Raw genomic sequence first — 24,282 nt, forward strand, 5'->3', positions numbered from 1 at the left:
GCTACTGCAGTGGCAAAGCTGCTTCCTCTACTCTTGGACTTGAACTGGTGCTTAAAGTCAGCTTCTGTTTTGGGTTAAAAAAACTTTTTGTTGGTCAGGGGATCTTGGATATCTCCGTACAACGGATCCTGCAGTATTTTGGCCTGTTTTTCCATGAACGTCACAAGGTCACTGAACTGGGCCCTCAGGTGGCTTCTCTCTAAAATATCACATGCCGAAGACCTCCATTTTACCCTTAGTTTGTAGGGAAGTTTTGACATGATCAACTTTATGTTGGAGGGAAGATTAAGCTCTTCCATGTTCTGTAGGTCTTGCATAGCGTTACAGCATCCTCTAAGATAGAGTGCATAGCCTCCCAGTCCCTTTCCATCATCCGGTTTGATGTTTATCCAGTTCCAAGCTTTTTCCATGGAAGCAGTGGTGACTTTAATTTCATTGCCAAAGTGTTCCTTTAACAACCTCTGCATAGCCTCTTCTGGCTTCCATATGCAGACAACTACGGACCAGATCCTTGGGCTGACCAGAGGTGTACTGTTCCAGGTAATAGAGCCTATCCTGGTGACTGCTTGTCTTATCTTCTATACCATGCTCAAATGCACGCATAAATGGCCTAAAGTTTAGAGGATCACCGTCAAACATAGGTATCTCCCTAACAGGGAGTTTAGCCTGTTTGTGCTGTAGTACAAGGAGGTCAGCAATTTCATTCTGCCTTTGCATGACAGTAGAGAGGTTATCATGGCTGGTATTATGGCTGATACCCGCAGTGTTGATTCTGTGTTGATTGCTAGACCTTGATGTTGGCTGCTGAAGGGTGTGGTTTATGACTGTTTTCTGAATAGGTTTTGATGGCTTTGTGGTCGGTTGTTGTAAAACTCTTTGTAGTGGGGTCTTTGGAACTGCACCTAATGCAGCAAACTCAACAGGTGATGGTTCAGGTTCCTTATAGACCTCGGGTTCCTGGTTCTCAAAATAAGAGTTCATTCCATCTTCTTGGCTTAGAAAATGGGCTGCCACAGCATGGGATTGAGAAGTTGACTCAACACACTCCAGAACCTTATGCTGCTATGTATGTTTCCAGGGCCATTTTTTCCATCCTAACATTCAGTTGAGCTTTCTCCAGTTCCAATGCATGCTTGTCCAGTAATGATGCTTGGCGAGCTAGTAGAGCTGCTCATTCTGCCTCAGTTTTTAGGCGTGCGGAGGATACTTTGTTTTACTTGATGTTTTTGACACATTGGAAATGCTGTTGTGTGGTTCAATGAGCGTTTGTGGCTCGATTTCAGCTTTTTTCCATATTTCGACCTCTTTCAGGAAATGTTTACAAGTTCTCATTCTTGGTTGATAATAGTTAATGCTCTCCTGTTCGTGTTCCTCCTCTGTGACCAGCTCTAGCACATAATCATGAGCATTCTTAAAGTCATTGAGAACATCATGAAATGCTTCAAGACTCTCATCCACAGTTTCAATGTTTCCTCCATCATCAAGAAGGGCTTTTATTTCATTCATTTTGCGTGTACACACTCCAAGTTTGCCTCTCCGGGCTGCATAGAGTGAATTTAGATGCTCCTCTGCCCTCTCCAGTGGAGTCTTATTTTGGATTTCATCCTCCATCATTCCCTTTTAGTTCACTCAATTTACAATGACACAGTTGTTGGTTTTTGATTGTTAAACATAATGCCCCTTTAGGCCTCCTTTAATGCTTTAAAACACAGTCCTCCATTTCAGCATATTGACCCATTTTGAATTGCACATGTGCAAGTTCTGCATTTTAGATGCGTTTTAAACATTTCATTCCATTATAAGTTGTCCCTTTAATGAAGTTTAAACACGCAGTATCTTTAGATCCTTAGATTGCATTGTTGCGTTGATGCATTGCATTTCCACGTTAGGCCAAATATTAGACATAAGATTAGGCTACATTGTGCGTAGCATCTCAGTGTTTCCCAAACTTAAACTTCTTAGTTGTTTTCACAACGCTGTGTTTTGAATTCCATTCCCAAGTTTATCAAACATTCCAATTAAAAGCACATTTGCGCTTCCATAATATGCATGATCAAACGATTGCATTGAACAGGGCAGCTCATTCATTCGCAGTGGTTACTCACGGCTGGCGAATTCTAAGAGTTCAAATCCTTCCAAGCGAGCTGTCCTTATGATCGGAATGCAATTACAAATAGAACAATATCCAGCGTGTGTCCGAACCGGAGATTTCCTTCCGATAGTAATCCTTCACAGTGTTTTTTGACTTGATTGTAGTGGCTTCCTTTTGTCTTTACCATAGCCACTGCCCAAGCCTAAAGCGGGGTTGTTTGGTATGCATACAGTCCACACTCAAGGTTTCCAAACAGCCAAACATTCAATAACATCCAGGGATATGGTGCAACAAAAATGTTTATTCTTCTTATATCTAACAAATAAATGATTCTCCAATCAACTTAAAGCATAGAATACTTGATATGGAAAATACATATTATGACCTGTCTGTATGTCTGTATGGTCAAAAAACTATACCAATCCCGCATCTAGCAAGGACTCCCCCTCCCGAAGGCCCAACTTCCTGCCTTTATCCTAACACATTTACCACAATACAATGAATAGGCAAGAGGGGGGGCCAGAAACTGAGTTACACTAACAACAAATGAATATATCTCAATCAGGTAAATATAAATCATAAAGGTACGTACCTAATATTTCATCATTTACGTTAATATTTAATATATTTACACAAATATACATGGAGCTCCATATGTTCGGTCTTTTATACAAATATGTCCTAATCGGCTCTAACAGTGCTCAAGCACTTACAATAAACAATTCCAGACAAGGACATGGGGGGAACAGAGGGTTAAATACACAACATGTAATGATGGAATTGAAACCAGGTGTGTGGAAAGACAAGACAAAACAAATGGAAAATGAAAAATGGATCAATGATGGCTAGAAGACCGGCGACGCTGACCGCCAAATGACCGCCGAACCAGGAGAGGAACCAATTTTGGCGGAAGTCGTGACAATAAGAAATTAAAGTAACAAATCATTAAAGAGCAGCAGTAAAATAATAATAGCGAGGCAATATACAAAGGGTACCGGTACAGAGTCAATGTGCGGGGGCACAGGTTAGTTGAGGTAATTGAGGTAATATGTGCATGTAGGTAGAGGTATTAAAGTGACTATGCATAGATAATAAACAGAGAGTAGCAGCAGAGTAAAAGAGGAGGTGGGGGGACAATGCAAATAGTCTGGGTAGCCATTTGATTTGATGTTCAGGAATCTTATGACTTGGGGGTAGAAGCTATTTGGAAGCCTCTTGGACCTAGACTTGGCGCTCCGGTACCGCTTGCCGTGCGGTAGCAGAGAGAACTACTGTCTATGACTAAGGTGGCTAGAGTCTTTGACAATTTTTAGGGCCTTCCTCTGACACCGCCTGGTATAGAGGTCCTGGATGGCAGGAAGCTTGGTCCCAGTGATGTACTGGGCCGTACGCACTACACTCTGTAGAGCCTTGCGGTCGGAAGCTGAGTAGTTGCCATACCAGTCAGTGATGCAACCAGTCAGGATGCTCTCGATGGTGCAGCTGTAATATCAATATTATGATTTGGCCGTTACACATTAACATATAGTTTTGCTTCATGACCACAAACATGTATATTTACACATTAACATATCAACATGCTATTTTAGATTTCCATGATTTCCCAGCTTCTCAGAATACATCTGTGTCTCAAATGGCAACCTATTCCCTTTTTAGTGCACTACTTTGACGAGAGCCCTACGGGCCTCAGTAAAAAGGAGTGCTCTAGATATGGAATAGGGTGCCATTTGGGACTTACATTACAACAACATTACAACTGACCCAGGTTTTAGCAGCTCCTTTAAATGTGAATCTCTTCAACTATCAGAAGAGTTCAAATTGAGAGAGAGAGAGAGAGAGAGAGAGAGAGAGAGAGAGAGAGAGAGAGAGAGAGAGAGAGAGAGAGAAGAAGCTCTCCACATGAAGGCCTGTCAGCCTTGGTATGAGCCTTGGTAGGAGCTGCTATTAAGGGCTATAAGCTTGTAGGTTCTGCTAGCCTGAGTAGGAGGCAGAACATCTACTTATTTAGTCAAGACCGGGCTGGGAAGGGCAGGGAGCCATTGGTCCAGTGTCCTGGTCAGACAGTAATTGGTCAGGTGGGACTGTTGGGGGTTGTGAGAGTTCAGGCCCTGCTAGCACACTGTAACCTTATTAACACAGATGACCAGATTCACAATTAGAGTAAAGAATAGGTTTTAAGAAGAAGCATAACAGTGATAGAGAGAATATTGTAAACATGTCTATCTGGGGTAGGTACTTCTTAGTGTAGGCCTCTGGGATGTAACTCAGGTCTAGTAACTTAGACACAGTCTCGATATGCAGAGTAAAGGAGGAGAGGAGAGAAAGAGATAAGGAGTGGAAAGGACAGGACAGGGGGAGTGACTAACACAAACTTTTTAAAAAGACCAATGGTTTGAGCAGGTCTCTCCTTGCTAACAGAATCAAGACACGTCAGGTTTATTATCTAGGCCCACTTTAACTGGGTGGCAGGGTAGCCTAGTGGTTAGAGTGTTGGACTAGTAAACAGAAGGTTGCAAGTTCAAATCCACGAGCTGACCCTGAACCCACTGTTCCTAGGCCGTCATTAAACTTAAGAGTTTGTTCTTAACTGACTTGCCTAGTAAAATAAATAATAACTGTCCTTCCTCACATTTGAAGTCTACAGTACAGAAGCTGGAATTTTCCTATGAACAATTCACTAAATGTATATATATTCCCTGATTGGTCCTTGTGCATCAGCTGTCAAATCAGAGAGGCTTCTGGGTAGCTGTCTGTGCCAACCACTGATGTTCGTCATCATATCCTCTGGATGGATCCCAAATTATGCCCTATTCCCAATATAGTGCCCTACTTTTGACCAGGGCCTACATAGGACTCTGGTCAAAAGGAATGTACTACTGTATATAGGAAATAGGGTGCCAAGACTATGTCTTCTGCCTCAGTTCAATGGGTCAATACATCCTTTATAGACCTCTGTCCTCAGAGAGGAGCCTGGACCAGAGCACCAGCAGCAACATATTGTAATGGACAGAAATATTCAACACATTGTTGTACCCTCTTCTCATCCGCATAACTTCTGTATTAATGAAATAAGTATGTATACAGTGAAAAAGGATGTGATGGTTTATCTCTCTCGCTCTCTCTCTCTCTCTCTCTCTCTCTCTCTCTCTCTCTGTCCCCCACTCTCTCTCTCTCTCTCTCTCTCTCTCGCTCTGTCCCCACTCCTCTCTCTCTCGCTCTTTCTCTCTATAACCCTCTCTCTCTCTCTCTCTCTCTCTCTCTCTCACTCACTCTCTCTGCCTCTCTCTGTTCCCCTCTGTCTTTCTCTCCCCCTCTCTCACTCTCTATCCCCCTCTCTCTCTCTCTCTCTGTCCCCCCCTCTCTCTCTGTCCCCCCCCCCCTCCCTCTCTCTCTCTCTCTCTCCCCTCCACAGAGTCGACAGTGTTCATCCAGTCTGCAGTCTACTCTATAGAGGAGGACATTGGGGAGCTGCTGATCCCAGTGCGCAGGAGTGGTGACGTCACACAGGAACTCATGGTCATCTGCTACACACAGCAAGGTACAGTCCACGCACGCACACACACACACACACACACACACACACACACACACACACACACACACACACACACACACACACACACACACACACACACACACACACACACACACACACACACACACACACACACACACACACACACACACACACCTCCCTCCCTTCTCATCCCTCTCTCCTTTCCTCTCTCCTACAGCCACAGCTACAGGGACCATCCCCTCTACAGTCCTGTCCTACTCTGACTACATATCCAGACCTGAGGAACACAACAGTGTCCTGCGCTTCGATAAGGGCGAGACGGAGAGTTCCTGTCGTGTGGTGATCATAGATGACTCTCTGTATGAAGAGGAGGAGAGCTTCAATGTTACCCTCAGTATGCCCATGGGAGGCCGTCTGAGACAGGAGTACCACACTGCCAGGGTCACCATCATACCTGACCTGGACGATGGTAAGATGGCCCTTCACTTTTCACCTTTCACCTTTGACCTGGAGGACAGGATAATAGTTACCAGCTGAGGAAAGTGTTAATATCGCTCTTGAATAGACTAGGCTTGCATCTCAAATGGCACCCTATTCCCTATGTAGGGCACTACTTTTGACCAGAGTAGTTCACTTTATAGGAAATAGGATGCCATCTGGGTAATTTATTTTTCACAATGTGAGAGTAAGAAAAATTGTAAGAAAGATTGCTCCTGTCCTGTCACCTCTGGCAGATTATGTTAAGACAACAACACGTCTGCTAACATTGTTATTTCATTTTGCTTGTTCGCAAAGGAGACAGTTGAGATGTTGTGTGAAAAGGTACATTTACACTTTAATAGTGTTCATGAAACATCTAGAACAGATAGATCAGGGGACCTTCGAAAGGTTCACACACACACACCCACCTATACACCTCAGGCAAAGGGAATTCATGACTTTACCAATAGAAGCAGGCTCCCATCGGTTGGATGTGGTTTTGTATTGATGTATTGGTTCATTGTATCCTTTAGATGAACAGAAAACCCTACACTTTTAAATAACTTATGAAATAAAAAATCATTGGTATAATTAATGATTTATGTGGTACTATGCTGACGGATACAGGTAAACTTGAAGTACAGAAATGATGTAGTACCAGATGACTGAAACCAAGAGGGCCGTGGTTACCAAACTTTTTATAGTCCCGTTCCCCTTCAAACACTCAACCTCCAGCTGCGTACCCCCTCGCACACCAGGGTCAGCACACCAGGGTCAGCACACCAGGGTCAGCACACTTTCACGTGTTGGTTTTTGCCATCATTGTAAGCCTGCCACACACACACTATACCATACATTTATTTAACATAAGAATGAGTGTGAGTTTTTGTCACAATCCGGTTCGTGGGGAGTGACAAAGAGCTCTTATAGGACCAGGGCACAAATAAAAATAATCAATAATTTTGCTCTTCATTTAGCCAGCTTACATATAAAACCTTATTTGTTCATCAAAAATGGTGAATAACTCACCACAGGTTAATGAGAAGGGTGTGATTGAAAGGATTCACATAACTCTGCAATGTTGGGTTGTATTGAAGAGAGTCTCAGTCTTAAAGCATTTTCCACACACGGTCTGTGACTGTATTTAGTTTTCATGCTACTGAGGGCTGAGAATCCACTCTTACATAGGTAAATGGTTGCAAAGGGCATCAGTGTCTTAACAGCGCGATTTGCCAAGGCAGGATACTCTGAACGAAATCTGGCAGTGGCTTCTGATTTAAATTCAATTTTCACAGAACCGGTTGTTGCAATTTAGATGAGGCTGTCTTGTTCAGACATATCAGTGTGGATGACGGATCACCACCTCAAGCTGAACCTCGGCAAGACGGAGCTGCTCTTCCTCCCGGGGAAGGACTGCCCGTTCCATGATCTCGCCATCACGGTTGACAACTCCATTGTGTCCTCCTCCCAGAGCGCTAAGAACCTTGGCGTGATCCTGGACAACACCCTGTCGTTCTCAACTAACATCAAGGCGGTGGCCCGTTCCTGTAGGTTCATGCTCTACAACATCCGCAGAGTACGACCCTGCCTCACACAGGAAGCGGCGCAGGTCCTAATCCAGGCACTTGTCATCTCCCGTCTGGATTACTGCAACTCGCTGTTGGCTGGGCTCCCTGCCTGTGCCATTAAACCCCTACAACTCATCCAGAACGCCGCAGCCCGTCTGGTGTTCAACCTTCCCAAGTTCTCTCACGTCACCCCGCTCCTCCGCTCTCTCCACTGGCTTCCAGTTGAAGCTCGCATCCGCTACAAGACCATGGTGCTTGCCTACGGAGCTGTGAGGGGAACGGCACCGCAGTACCTCCAGGCTCTGATCAGGCCCTACACTCAAACAAGGGCACTGCGTTCATCCACCTCTGGCCTGCTCGCCTCCCTACCACTGAGGAAGTACAGTTCCCGCTCAGCCCAGTCAAAACTGTTCGCTGCTCTGGCCCCCCAATGGTGGAACAAACTCCCTCACGACGCCAGGACAGCGGAGTCAATCACCACCTTCCGGAGACACCTGAAACCCCACCTCTTTAAGGAATACCTAGGATAGGATAAAGTAATCCTTCTCACACCCCCCCCTTAAATGATTTAGATGCACTATTGTAAAGTGGCTGTTCCACTGGATGTCATAAGGTGAATTCACCAATTTGTAAGTCGCTCTGGATAAGAGCGTCTGCCAAATGACTTAAATGTAATGTAAATGATATCGGTAAGTGGGACTGGAGGCAGGGCATGAAAGGGATAACGAATCCAGTTGTTTGTGTCATCCGCTTCGAGAAAGTACCTGTGTAATTGCACACCCAACTCACTCACGTCCTTCGCTATATCACATTTGACATAGTCTGTAAGCTTGAGTTAATTTGCACACAAAAAATCATACAATGATAGAACGACCTGTGTGTTGTCCTTGTTAATGCAGACAGAGAAGAACTCCAACTTCTTAATCATAGCCTCAATTTTGTCCTGCACATTGAATATAGTTGAAGAGAGGCCTTATAATCCTAGATTCTGATCATTCACCCAGATAGGCCAGTCGTGTGAGAAACTCGTCATCATGCAAGCGGTCAGATAAGTGAAAATTATGGTCAGTAAAGAAATCTTTAAGGTCGTCTCTCAATTTTTTTTAAATGGACAATATTATGCCCCTTGATAATCAGCACACTTCTGTATGTTGTAAAAGCGTGACATGGTCGCTGCATAGTGCAGAAAATACATGAGAGTTCAGGGGCCTTGCTTTAACAAAGTTAACCATTTTCACTGTCGTGTCCAAAACGTCATTTAAGCTGTCAGGCATTCCCTTGGCAGCAAGAGCCTCTCGGTAAATGCTGCAGTGTCCCCAAGTGGCGTCGGGAGTAACTGCTTGCACGCACGTTACCACTCCACTATGTCTCCCTGTCATGGCTTTGCACCATCAGTACAGATACCAACACATCTTGACCACCAGTCCATTTGATGTCCCAAAGCTGTCCAGTACGTACTTTAAAAATATCCTCTCCTGTTGTCCTGGTTTCCAGTGGTTTGCAGAAGAGGATGTCTTCCTTAATTGACCTCCCATAAACGTAACGGACATATACCAGGAGCTGTGCCAGGCCCGCTACGTCTGTTGACTCATCCAGCTGTAACGCATATAATTCACTGGCTTGTATGCGAAGAAGTAATTGTTTCAAAACATCTACTGCCATGTCACTGATGCGTCGTGAAACAGTGTTGTTTGATGGAGAGATTGTCTGTATAGTTTTTTGGGTATTTCCCCCAGCATTGTCCCAGCTATATCCACGGCAGCAGGAAGAATGAAGTCCTCCACAATAGTATGGGGCTTGCCTGTCCTAGTCACTCGCTACTTCACCATATAAGACGCTTCTAGCCCCTTCTTATTAATTGTATCTGTTGCTTTTATATACGTCTTACTACTCGAAAGTCATCATAATTCTCGCTCAAAAAACTCCCATGGCTTATTTTTCAAATTGGCATGTTTCATTTTTCTAAATGTAAGCGCAAGAGTGATGGTTTCATCGAGTTGTGAGATAGTACTTTTGCACATATAACACACTGCGGCTGAGGAAAGGCACTACTCCCAATATAAGTGAACCCCAAATCAATGTAGTTCTCATCATATTTGCATCTCTTCGATCGTCCAACGTCTCTGTCTGTTGTTCGGTGGTTTTCCGGGTAAGGGGGCAGTAGCTCTTCGGCTGCATCAGATTCACATCTGTCAGTGTCCATGCTAGCTGGGCTAACAACAAATGTAGAATTACTGATGCTAGCATTGGATGTGCTCATGGAAGCGGAACAACTTGTGTCGTCGACATGTGCAGGTGTAGTACTGCTGGTAGTAGAGCTGGTATCTGTCTCTATGGACTCGGGCCCTACTTTTTTTAACCATTAATCAATTTTCTAGCAAACGGAATGAGCAGCAGCTACGTTTGGCTACATACTTGTTATATTTTACCTTGATTCAACCAAGTAGGCCAGTTGAGAACAAGTTCTCATTTACAACTGCGACCTGGTCAGTGTGTGCAAATGTAGAAGAGTAGGGAGGTAAGGCAATAAATAGGCTATAGAGGCGAAAATAATTACAATTTAGCATTAATACTGGAGTGATATATGTACAGATGATGATGTGCAAGTAAAGATACTGGGGTGCAAAGGAGCACGAGGGTAAGTAATAATATGGGGATGAGGTATTTGGGTGGGCTATTTACAGATTGGCTGTATACAGGTACAGTGATCGGTAAGCTGCTCTGACAGCTGATGCTTAAACCTAGAGAGGGAGATATAACTCCAGCTCCAGCTTGCAATTCGTTCCAGTCATTGGCAGCACAGAACTGGAAGGAGAGGCGGCCAAAGGAAGTATTGGCTTTGGGGGTGACCAGTGCAATACACAAAGACTTATAAATGACCTGGAGCCAGTGGGTTTGGCGATGGATATGTATTGAGGGCCAGCCAACTGGAGCATAGAGGTTGCAATGGTGGGTAGTATATGGGGCTTTGGTGATAAAATGGATGTCACTGTGATAGACTGCATCCAGTCTGCTGAGTATTGTTGGGGGCTATTTTGTAAATGACATCGCCAAAGTCAAGGATTGGTAGGATAGTCCGTTTTACGAGGGTATGTTTGGCAGTATGAGTGAAGGAGGCTTTGGATTGGAGAGGCTTAATGTGAGTCTGGAAGAAGAGTTTACAGCCTAAACAGATACCTAGGTATTTGTAGTTGTCCACATATTCTAGGTCAGAACTGTCTAGGGTAGTGATGCTAGTCGGGTGGGAGGGTGCGGTCAGAAATCAGTTGAAGAGCATGCACTTAGTTTTACTAGCATTTAAAAGCAGTTGGAGGCCACGGAAGGAGTGTTTCCACATACGGACTGTTAGTGGAATTCCCACGAGAGAGTAACAGTTAATGTGATTGGATATTAATTATGTGACTACCTGTATTTGACATAGTGTTGTTGTTTTGCTGAACACTAGATGCTTTCATTTTATTTTTGGCAGTGAAACAAGGCTACTCAGGCGAGAAAAAAACTGAAAATGTTTGAAAATGCGAACAAAAACATTTTGGGGGCATTGCGCATACACCAGTTTGGGAATACCTGCAATAGAGGAATAGTGGTTTTGTGTGCAAGTGTGTGTATGTGCATAGTGCTTTGGTCCAAAGTAGCGCACAATGTAAGGAGTAGGGTGCAATTTGGGACACTGTGAGTCTCCTCTTGCGAGAGGGAAGGCCTTATCGCAAGGCTCATATCCACATCTGATAGTCTCCTGTATCTCATATCTTCCAAACAGCCTTTGTTCAACAGCACCTCTTGGGCATTCCTTTTTTCCATATCTGCCTGGCTAGTTCCCTCTCTCCCTTCTCCCTATAAACCCTGGCTCTGTGTGTGTGTGTGTGTGTATGTGGGAATGTGGGTATGTGGGTGTGTGTGTGGGGGAATGTGGGTATGTGGGTGTGTGTGTGGGGGTATGTGGGTATGTGGGTATGTGGGTATGTGGGTATGTGGGTGTGTGTGTGTGTGTGTGTGTGTGTGTGTGTGTGTGTGTGTGTGTGTGTGTGTGTGTGTGTGGGGGTATGTAACCTGGACATCTAAAGGAAGCACCACTGTGAAGGGGTGGCAGGCAGGGAACAGTGGATGTGAAAATCCCTTGGTATAATCACTGAATCTTCCTTTTCATACGTTCATCAAAACTCTCTGGCTGCACACAAACACACCATCAACAGAACTAATTGGGGTGATGCAACTCTACTCTCAGCATTTCAAAACCTCACTGCAGGAGTTTAATTGAGTCCTAAAAGTAATGCAGGAGGCCTGTAGGTGGAAAGAAAACATTTTTTAATGCAGATCATTAAGATACAGTAAACATGGTTATATCTACACCAGGGGGGAATCTCAAATGGCACCCCATTCCCTAAATTGTACACTACTTTTGCCCATGTCCCAAATAGCTCCCTATTCCCTATATAGTACACTTAATATGCTCAGAGCCCTATGGGCCCTCATCAAAAGTAGTGCACTATGTAGGACTCACACACACACACACACACACACACACACACACACACACACACACACACACACACACACTGGTCTGATCTACCAACTCAGACTGAGTGAAGATTCACCAGATGTTCTCTCACAGGGTAGACCACCTGGACAGGAAACATGTCTCTTACCAAACATGTCTCTCTAACAGTCAGTCCCGCTCATCAACCTGCCATCGACAGGATAGTAAATTATATTTGAGCTTCACTCCCTAGTCAAAAATCAAATGCGGTACATAAAGGATAGACTGTACGACATATTCAATAACATATTATCCCATTGGATAGATATTCCACGTAATCATTGTTTGAGAGTGTGATTTTGTGTTACCTCTTATTTTAAACAACCTGATTTTGTAGAATAGAAACAAATTAATTTATTTTCAGTCTTAGATCTCCAAGTCAAGTATCCCGAATACTTTGGGGCATGTATTTATTCTAGCATTCGTTGTTTAATGTCTAAATAGTTTCTTAGCCATTGAGTCTCAGACCGTAGTGACGTTCTTAGTCACATATTCCCAGGGTTCGTTGTCATTCAGCATCATGTGCCTCTGTGCTGAATGACACTGGCAGGAAATGATGTTACATATTTGAAACTGTGGGAAAGAGCGCTTAGTGAATGATAAGTGGTCCCGCTGCATTACTCAGACCGGGTTACAGGTACTCTTATAGCCTCCTTGGGAGCAGAGGGCAGACGCAATACTTAAAGACTGTGTGTGTGTGTGTGTGTGTGTGTGTGTGTGTGTGTGTGTGTGTGTGTGTGTGTGTGTGTGTGTGTGTGTGTGTGTGTGTGTGTGTGTGTGTGTGTGTGAGACCTGACTGCCACAGGAGGCACGCTTGAGATGGCTCTCTACTGTACAGTAGCTCATTCCTCTGTAACCTAAGATGGTGTACAGGGACCTCTACCAGTGTGTGCATAAGATCTTTAACCCCTACTATTCCTTGGTATTCCACTCAGTGTCAGAGCAGCTGCTGGGACGCTGAACTAAAGGGTCAATGGTTTGAATAGTCTGTACCCCTATATGGGGCGGCAGGTAACGTAGTGTTTAGAGCATTGGGCCAGTAACAAATCCCCGAGCTGACAGTGTATAAATCTGTCGTTCTGCCCCTGAGCAAGGCAGTTAACTCACTGTTCCCCGGTAGGCCATCATTGTAAATAAGAATTTGTTCTTAACCGACTTGCCTAGTTAAATAAAGGTTAAATAAAACATTTCTTAGAAAAAGAACACCCCTGAATAATAACCCTATAATAGCATGTACCCCTGTATAACAACTCCTATATAACACCCCTATAATAGTCTGTATCCCTGTATAACAACTCCTATATAACACCCCTATAATAGTCTGTACCCCTGTATAACAACTCCTATATAACACCCCTATAATAGTCTGTACCCCTGTATAACAACTCCTATATAACACCCCTATAATAGTCTGTACCCCTGTATAACAACTCCTATATAACACCCCTATAATAGTCTGTACCCCTGTATAACAACTCCTATATAACACCCCTATAATAGTCTTTACCCCTGTATAACAACTCCTATATAACACCCCTATAATAGTCTGTACCCCTGTATAATAACCCTATAATAGCATGTACCCCTGTATAACAACTCCTATATAACACCCCTATAATAGTCTGTACCCCTGTATAACAACTCCTATATAACACCCCTATAATAGTCTGTACCCCTGTATAACAACTCCTATATAACACCCCTATAATAGTCTGTACCCCTGTATAACAACTCTTATATAACACCCCTATAATAGTCTGTACCCCTGTATAACAACTCCTATATAACACCCCTATAATAGTCTGTACCCCTGTATAACAACTCCTATATAACACCCCTATAATAGTCTGTACCCCTGTATAACAACTCCTATATAACACCCCTATAATAGTCTTTACCCCTGTATAACAACTCCTATATAACACCCCTATAATAGTCTGTACCCCTGTATAATAACCATATAATAGCATGTACCCCTGTATAACAACTCCTATATAACACCCCTATAATAGTCTGTACCCCTGTATAACAACTTCTATATAACACCCCTATAATAGTCTGTACCCCTGTATAACAACTCCTATATAACACCCCCTTAATAGTCTGTACCCCTGTATAATAACCCTATAATTGTCTGTACCTCTGTATAATAACCCTATAATAGTCTGTACCCATGTATAACAACTCCTATATAACACCCCTATAATAGTCTGTACCCCTGTATAACAACTCCTATATAACACCCCCATAATAGTCTGTACCCCTGTATAATAACCCTATAATTGTCTGTACCTCTGTATAATAACCCTATAATAGTCTGTACCCCTGTATAACAACTCCTATATAACACCCCCATAATAGTCTGTACCCCTGTATAATAACCCTATAATTGTCTGTACCTCTGTATAATAACCCTATAATAGTCTGTACCCATGTATAACAACTCCTATATAACACCCATATAATTGTCTGTACCCCTGTATAATAACCCTATAATTGTCTGTACCCCTGTATAACAACCCTATAATAGTCTGTACCCCTGTATAGCAGCCCTGTATAATAACCCTACAATTGTCTGTACCCCTGTATAACAACCCCAATATAACACCCATATAATTGTCTGTACCCCTGTATAATAACCCTATAATTGTCTATACCCCTGTATAACAACCCTATAATAGTCTGTACCCCTGTATAGCAGCCCTGTATAATAACCCTACAATTGTCTGTACCCCTGTATAACAACCCCTATATAACACCCATATAATTGTCTGTACCCCTGTATAATAACCCTATAATATTCTGTACCCCTGTATAACAACCCTATAATAGTCTGTACCCCTGTATAATAACCCTATAATATTCTGTACCCCTGTATAACAACCCCTATATAACACCCATATAATTGTCTGTGCCCCTGTATAATAAACCTATAATATTCTGTACCCCTGTATAACAACCCTATAATAGTCTGTACCCCTGTATAGCAGTCCTGTATAATAACCCTATAATTGTCTGTACCCCTGTATAACAACCCTATAATAGTCTATACCCCTGTATAACAACCCTATAATATTCTGTACCCCTGTATAACAGCCCTGTATAATAACCCTATAATTGTCTGTACCCCTGTTCTCTTATGGATACACCCCTTTAAAAAATGTTTTTATCCTAAAATGACATACCCAAATCTAACTGCCTGTAGCTCAGGAATTGAAGCAAGGATATGCATATTCTTGATACCATTTGAAGGGAAACACTTTGAAGTTTGTGTAAATGTGAATTGAATGTGGAAGAATATAACACATTAGATCTGGTAAAAGAAAATACTAAGGCCTTAATGTATTATTCCAGCCCAAGCGCAATTTAGATTTTGGCCACTAGATGACAGCAACAACGTTTTAGACAGATCCAATGAACCATTGCATTTCTGTTCAAAATTCTGTGTCAACACTGCCCAAATGTGCCTAATTGGTTTATTAATAACTTTTCAAGTCCGTAACTGTGCATTCTCCTCAAACAATAGCATGGCATTCGTTCACTGTAATAGATACTGTAAATTGGACAGTGCAGTGAGATTAACAGGATGTTAAGCTTTCTGCCAATATCAGATATGTCTATGTCCTGAGAAATGTTCTTGTTACTGCATCCTCATGCTAATCGCATTAGCCTGCTTTAGCTCAACCGTCCCGTTGGGGACCCACCGATTCTGAATTAACACCCCTATAATAGTCTGTACCCCTGTATAACAACCCTATAAAAGTATGTACCTGTATATAACAACCCTATAATAGTCTGTACCCCTGTATAACAACCCTATAAAAGTCTGTACCCGTATATAACAACCCTATAATAGTCTGTACCCCTGTATAGCAGCCCTGTAAAAGTCTGTACCCGTATATAACAACCCTATAATAGTCTGTACCCCTGTATAACAACCCTATAATAGTCTGTACCCCTGTATAACAACCCTATAATAGTCCGTACCCCTGTATAACAACCCTATAAAAGTCTGTACCCTTATATAACAACCTATAATAGTCTGTACCCGTATATAACAACCCTATAATAGTCTGTACCCGTATATAACAACCCTATAATAGTCTGTACCCTTTATAACAGCCATAGAATGTAACTCACCTCTAATCCTGTTCAGAATGTCACAGTTTCACAGTGTTTCTCCCAATGAAACAGGGTTCCTTTCAGTAGGAAGTGTTGTAGTGGGGAGCTGGTTTCTAGACAACACACAGAATTGTCACGGTCAGTATGAACATGAGACTCTCTCACTCACACTCTAACACATGTGCCTTAGCAATGATCTGGGGTGCATCCCACATCACACCTTATTCCCTACTGTAGGTACGATCTGACAGGTAATCAATCCACAGTACTGCTCTTTTCCTTCAACAGACAGGCCTTTCTACCTCTCCTCCCTCTCCTCCTTAGTTTATGTAACAGAGCACAGTCCATTCCATTATCACCTCCTTGTTGACAAGTTTATCTATAGGCTGACATCAGCCCTGTCCCTCCAGGACTATCTTTCCATCCCTCTGTCTCTCCATCCTTCCATCTCATCATATCCGGGCACCTTAAACCCCCTCAACACCTGATCCAGGATGCTCTTGGGAGGTTTCTCACTGTTTTACCTCATGCCCTCTTTGTGTTGATCAGGTTACAGCTCCTGACGTCACTAGTGGGGAGGGTTAGGCCGCTTGTCAGGCAGTAGCTTCAGGCTATGGTTTCTTCTCTGACCCTTTGTCTTCATCTGATTCTTGACGCCATGCAGACAGAATTAGGATCCCATTCTAAGATAACAATAAGTTTGTACACAAAGCAAGTTTCCACAAAGTATGTATTTCCCCCTGCCCTACCTACCCCTTCTATGGTGTGTGTGTGTGTGTGTGTGTGTGTGTGTGTGTGTGTGTGTGTGTGTGTGTGTGTGTGTGTGTGTGTGTGTGTGTGTGTGTGTGTGTGTGTGTGTGTGTGTGTGTATGTCATTCTATACATGAACCCGTATTAACCACTCCATCCGACCAACTGATATGCAGGAGGGAAAGGATCCTGGTTGTCAGTCAGATGCCTCGTTGAGGCCCCGGGCCACGGCTCTGAGAACACGATGATGTCGAATAGATAAGCACTGAAGGAAAATTTAGAGGAGATACTGTGACTGTTGTTAGCATGGGGAGCCTCTTTGTCTGAGGTAAACTAATCTCAGGACTGGGGACGTATTAAGGCTTGTCTCTTGTTGTTTTGGTTGTTAATTAACTACAACATTGACAGTGTTCTATACCAAGACACAAAACATGCCACAACTTAAGTTCACGCCAAGAGGAACTTCAGTTACATACATTTGGAATTATCTATTTTATATTTTTTACTTTCTAGAACAAGTTTCTGTTCCAGTCTGTAGTGTATTAAACTGACACAGTGGTTGTTGTACCAGCATGGACAGGACACTGCCTGTCAGTCACAGATTACAGCCCACTTTCTCAAACTGTGACCAAAGGGCGATGTAGTATGTATAGCATGGTGATGATTGTCAGTACAGTTAGCGAAACCACATGTAGATGTGGAACAAGGCTAGTAGTGGGAGTTCACAGCTGCATATCAGTGCCGTGACACCTTCTATGATGCTAGATACAATTTAGACTATTCAGTGGGTACACAGTGACAGGTAGGAAATGCCTTGTGTCTGTAACCATCTTAAACTGTTGACCTTTCAACTCAGTTCCTCTGAGAACACTTCACGTCGGCAGAAAACCCAGTTAGCTAATCTCATCTCAGGGTGTTTATAGGAAATCTGTCTCCCTGGTTACCGTCGTACCGGCCTCTCAAACATCCTTGACCTGCTAGCTAAACATTAATGCACAGTTCATTCACAATGAAAATAATAGATGTCATATCAGAGTTAAGTAATAAATCACTATATATTACTGTTCTCCCAGACCATGGGTACATTCCAAATGATACCCTATTCCCTATGGACCCTGGTCAAAAGTAGTGTACTGTACAGTACAAGGGATTATAAGCATGTAATCCTGCTTCCTTTCCTCCACACATGACACAGATACTCAGGCAATACAGGCAGAGCATAGAATCAGTATTTCTCCTCTGTGTGTTGCACTGTTGAAGTGGTGGTCTTTTGGGATGGTACGTGCATGGATGTGATGGTCCTGTGATGGTCCTGCCGTGCCTCTCTGGGTGGGCTGAGGTTTCAGCAGCTGGCAGCTGCACCCGGTCCCGAATGGACTGACCTTGTCCCGCCAAACACACACACGCGTGCACACTCTGTCCCGTCTGGACTGACCCAGTCCCATTAAACAGTCTTAGGAGGTGACTGTTTCCCTTCTGCCAAATTCCACCCACAGCCCTTCCACTTCCAGAAAGAAAAGGATGTACATTAGAGCTGGACATTAAGGAGATGTAGCCAGTGTCCCTTCTATCCAAACACAACCAGAGACACAACCCAACTAAAACTGTATTATAGGTACCGATTGTAGACTGTTTATGATCTCAATCAGTGAAGGGCGACTCTGGTACTTGGAGTCTGCTGCTTTTCAGTTTTTATCGCCAGAAATATGATCGCTCATGGAGTTGCCCCAGGTTTAAAACGCTGCTCTGAAACAGAACAAAAATCTCCTGCAGATACTCAGGCCCACGAGGACAGGAACTGCCTTTGCCTGCCTGAGTATAATCATGATTTACTAGGATCATGTGTTTAACCTCTTGAAACTCTGGGGGCGCAATTTCATTTTTGGATGAAAAACGTTCCCGTTTTAAACAAGATATTTTGTCACAAAAAGATGCTCGACTATGCATATAATTGATAGCTTTGGAAAGAAAACACTCTGAATATTCCAGAACTGCAAAGATATTGTCTGTGGGTGCCCTAGAACGGGAGCTACAGGCAAAACCAAGATGAAACGGCAACCAGGAAACCAGCAGGAATTTTGAGGCTCCGTTTTCCATTGTCTCCTTATATGGCTGTGAATGCGAGAGGAATGAGCCTGCCCTTTCTGTCGTTTCCCCAAGGTGTCTGCAGCATTGTGACGTATTTGTAGGCATATCATTGGAAGATTGACCATAAGAGACTACATTTTCCAGGTGTCCGCCCGGTGTCCTCCGTCGAAATTGGTGCGTCTTTTTCAGCTGCTGGTATTTTTCCATGCGATTCTGAGGGGAAAGCAGGCTTCCACGAACTGCATATCAATGAAGAGATATGTGAAAAAACACCTTGAGGATTGATTCTAAACAACGTTTGCCATGTTTCGGTCAATATTATGGAGTTAATTCGGAAAAAGTTTGACGTTTTGGTGACTGAATTAGCATACTCTTACACAAATTAGCGATTTGCTATGGTTCAAAAGCATATTTTGAAAATCTGAGATGACAGTGTTGTTAAGAAAAGGCTAAGCTTGAGAGCAGGTGCATTATTTTCATTTTATTTGCGATTTTCAAAAATCGTTAACGTTGCGTTATGCTAATGAGCCTGAGGCTTTATTCACGATCCTGGATCCGGGGTTGGGAGTATCAAGAGGTTAAATAGCAAATGTTCAGTTTTTCCAAAAAGATTATTTGTGTAGGACAAATTGCTCCGTTTTGTTCATCACGTTTGGCTAAGAAAACCCCCCGAAAATTCAGACATTACAACGCAAACTTTTTTCCAAATTAACTCCATAATATCGACAGAAACATGGCAAACGTTGTTTAGAATCAATCCTCAAGGTGTTTTTCACATATCTATCGATGATAAATCATTTGTGACAGTTGACTTTCTCTTCTGAAGAAAATGGAAACACGCATGCAGCTGGAGATTACGCAATCATTTCGACGGAGGACACCGGGCGGACACCTGGTAAATGTAGTCTCTTATGGTCAATCTTCCAATGATATGCCTACAAATACGTCACAATGCTGCAGACACCTTGGGGAAACGACAGAAAGTGCAGGCTCATTCCTGGCGCATTCACAGCCATATAAGGAGACATTGGAACACAGCACATTCAAAATCTGGGCCATTTCCTGTATGAAATTTCATCTTGGTTTTGCCTGTAGCATTAGTTCTGGGGCACTCATAGATAATATCTTTGCAGTTTTGGAAACGTCAGAGTGTTTTCTTTCCAAAGCTGTCAATTACATGCATAGTCGAGCATCTTTCCGTGACAAAATATCTTGTTTAAAACGGGAACGTTTTTCATCCAAAAATGAAATACTGCCCCCGGAGTTTTAAGACTACAGTTAACACTACAGTTAACACTACACTATCTCTCCCTAAAATTCTGCAGCACATCTGTTGTGTGACCTGGAATCTTGGTGAATCCAGATGGGGCGGTAAGGGAGGTAATAACAGGGTTTAGGGTCAGCCAACTTCTCATCCTCGTCCAGGACCCAGACCCGCCCCATATCCCACTCTCACCAGAACCATAATCATACCTTACAGACCTTAGAGTGTTCCTGAGATTTACAGACCAGTGACATCACTGCATAAATACAAGATTGTAATTCTGCTCTACAAGCATTCTCATGTTTTACTGTCCCACTCCCCGCCCCGGTGGCTCCATACCACACCTCTCCTTCCCTCCGGTGCGTCTGGATGCATGGCATGCACGGGCGATTGAGTCTCTATCAAACAGCAATTACCTGTGCGTGAAAGGACAAGTCCTGTCATACTTACGGCAGGCAGGCAGGCAGGCTGGCAGCCAGGAAGGCAGGCAGAAAGGCAGGCAGGCAGGCAGGCAGGCGTACTGCATACTGTAAATATATGCATGTGGACGTGGTACTTCCCTGGATGTTATGGGGATAGCTGTCTGTGCATGTAGAAGAGCTGTGTGTGTGTCTGTACATTCATGTCTGTGTGTGTGTCTGTACATTCATGTCTGTGTGTGTCTGTACGTTCATGTCTGTGTGTGTGTCTGTACATTCATGTCTGTGTGTGTGTCCGTACATTCATCAAATCAAATTTATTTATAAAGCCCTTCTTACATCAGCTGATGTCTCAAAGTCCTGTACAGAAACCCAGCAGCAAACAGCAAGCAAATGCAGGTGTAGAATCACGGTGGCTAGGAAAAACTCCTTGGCACCGTGCTTCTAAACCTGCATTCAAGTCTGTGTGTGTGTCTGTACATTCATGTCTGTGTGTGTGTATCTGTACATTCACGTCTGTGTGTGTGTGTCTGTACATTCATGTCTGTGTGTGTGTCTGTACATTCATGTCTGTGTGTGTGTGTGTGTGTGTCTGTACATTCATGTCTGTGTGTGTGTCTGTACATTCATGTCTGTGTGTGTGTGTGTGTCTGTACATTCATGTCTGTGTGTGTGTGTGTGTGTCTGTACATTCATGTCTGCGTGTGTGTGTCTGTACATTCATGTCTGCGTGTGTGTGTCTGTACATTCATGTCTGTGTGTGTGTCTGTACATTCGTGTCTGTGTGTGTGTCTGTACATTCATGTCTGTGTGTGTGTCTGTACATTCGTGTCTGTGTGTGTGTCTGTACTAAGAACATCCACTACTATCTCCACGAGACCAGCGCTGCCTGCAGGTGTCTCAAATGGCACCCTATTCCATTTACACCCCATTAGTCTCTGGTCAAAAGTAGTGCACTATATAGGGAATAGGGTGCCATTTGGGATGCACACACAGAGTGGGCCTACAAATCTGACTTTCAAGTATAATATAGCTATATATACTGAATAAAAATATAAACTCAACATGTAAAGTGAAATAAAAGCTCCCAGAAATGTTCTATACTCATAAAAAGCTTATTTCTCTCAAATGTTGTGCACAAATAGTTTACATCCCTGTAAGTGAGCATTTCCCCTTTGCCAAGATAATCCATCCACCTGACAGGTGTGGCATATCAAGAAGCTGATTAAACAGCATGATTGTTAGACAGATGCACCTTGTGCTGGGGACAATAAAAGGCCACTCTAAAATGTGCAGTTTTGTCACACAGCACAATGCCACAGATGTCTCAAGTTTTGAGGGAGCGTGCAAATCCTGACTGCAGGAATGTCCACCAGAGCTGTTGCCAGAGAATTTAATAATAAATTCGCTACTATAAGCCGCCTCAAAAGTTGTTATAGATAATTTGGCATTACGTCCAACAGGCCTTACAAACGCAGAACAATTGTAACTACGCCAGCCCAGGACCTCCACATCAGGGCTTCTTCAACTGTGGGATCGTCTGAGACCAGCCACCCGGACACCTGACTGCAGTTCGGCGTCGTACCAGACTTCAGTGGGCAAATGCTCACCTTCGATGGCCACTGGCATGCTGGAGAAGTGTGCTCTTCACGGATGAATCTCGATTTCAACTGTACCAGGCAGATGGTAGACGTATTACGTTGTGTGGGCGAGCGGTTTGCTGATGTCAACATTGGTATGAGCAGGCATAAGCTACGGACAATGAACACAATTGCATTTTGTCGATGGCAATTTGAATGTGACGAGATTCTGAGGCCCATTATTGTACCATCCGCCACCATCACCTCATGTTTCAGCATGATAATACACGGTCCCGTGTCGCATGGATCTGTACACAATTCCTGGAAGATGAAAATGTCCCAGTTCTTCCATGGCCTGCATACTCAGCAGACATGTCACCCATTGAGCATGTTTGGGGTGCTCTGGACCGACGTATACGACAGCGGGTTCCAGTTCCGACCAATATCCAGCAACTTCACACAGCAAGAGGAGTGGGACAACATTCCACGAGCCACAATCAACAGCCTGATCAACTCTATGCGAAGGAGATGTGTTGCGCTCCATGAGGCAAATGGTGGTCACACCAGATAGTGACAGGTTGTCTGATCGACACCCCTACCTTTTTTTTCAGGTATCTGTGACCAACAGATGTATATCTGTATTCCCAGTCATGTGAAATATATAGATTAGGACCTATATTTTATTTATTTGGACTGATTTCCTTATATGAACTGTAACTCTGTAAAATCTTTGAAATTGTTGCATGTTGTGTTTATATTTTTGCACAGTGTCGTTATAGTAGGTCATTGAATTATCCAGTATAACTTTAGATGACTTTATGTTTGATATGCAGCTGCTTCTATTAGAGAACTGGGATTAGTGTTCTACGGAAGGCAGAGTAGCAGTAACCATGCTGCCTCTGTTAGATAAGGCATTCAGCGCTGTGGGACTGCCATCTAAAGTTCAACACTGATCAAGCAGCTTGTGTAGTTGGAGGAGTACAAGAGTCACTTTAAGGAGGTGTCGATGGAGGAGTGTGTGTGTGTGTGTGTGTGTGTGTGTGTGTGTGTGTGCACGTGTTTGTTAAAGCTGGGCTATATGGACAAAAATCCACATTGCGATAAATTGCCTGAAATGATGCGATAACGATAAACATTAATAACAAAAATATGCACCACAGTATTTTAAAATTATCCTTTAGTTTGATGGTTGTAGGCATCAATTGTCCCATTAACAATCACCCATATTAGCAAACTTATTTCATTTCAAACTTCACATTTCTCTGGTATAGGCTACTTATCATAATGAACGATATCAGCAAAATGCCTACAATAAGTGAATGGTGTGGTCCATGTTGACAATTTTTGGTTTATTGTCGCAGCTATTGTGTGTGTGTGTGTGTGTGTGTGTGTGTGTGACTTGTCATCACACACATACAGTCATTAACACCAATGCTTTACTGCAACATGTCGTTTGTATTCTGATCTCATGTTCAGAGGTTACTTTACACTACAAAGTTCACACACTGTAAAATTCAAGGATATTATTATACTTCCTATTAAACAATGGTTTGTTTTCCCAAGATTATAAATGGCACCTCACTGTCTGGTGGGAACAGATTTAGTTCTTCAGAAATGACACCCTATTCTTCCAAATCTGTGTAATTTTAGATGACTTACTTAGTCCTCTTTGTCCTGGGTGAGAAATAAGGCTGCAACAATCTTCTACCACTGGAGTCTGTCTTTGGCTACAGCTTGAGCCTTGTTTGTGTCCCATTTAGGATGCTACTTATTTAAACCTCCACCTGCCTTGACCTCAGGTAACTCTACCCAGAGAGAGGTGTGCCTGGGTCTGGGTAGGAGAAAGGTAAGCCCTGGGGTGTGGT

General features: G+C 43.2%; 1 protein-coding gene across 1 annotated transcript in view; it reads left to right on the forward strand.

The window, feature by feature from the left end:
• LOC135552840 (FRAS1-related extracellular matrix protein 2-like) overlaps positions 1–24,282 on the forward strand; it is a 124,739-nt gene that overhangs the window by 65,141 nt on the left and 35,316 nt on the right. Inside the window, exons 7-8 of the mRNA XM_064984733.1 lie at positions 5,505–5,630; positions 5,827–6,078. Of these exons, the coding sequence (XP_064840805.1) occupies positions 5,505–5,630; positions 5,827–6,078 (378 nt within the window). The remainder of the gene's footprint in view (positions 1–5,504; positions 5,631–5,826; positions 6,079–24,282) is intronic.

The sequence above is a fragment of the Oncorhynchus masou genome, chromosome 13 (assembly GCF_036934945.1).
Source record: "Oncorhynchus masou masou isolate Uvic2021 chromosome 13, UVic_Omas_1.1, whole genome shotgun sequence".
NCBI classification, from domain to species: Eukaryota; Metazoa; Chordata; class Actinopteri; order Salmoniformes; family Salmonidae; genus Oncorhynchus; species Oncorhynchus masou.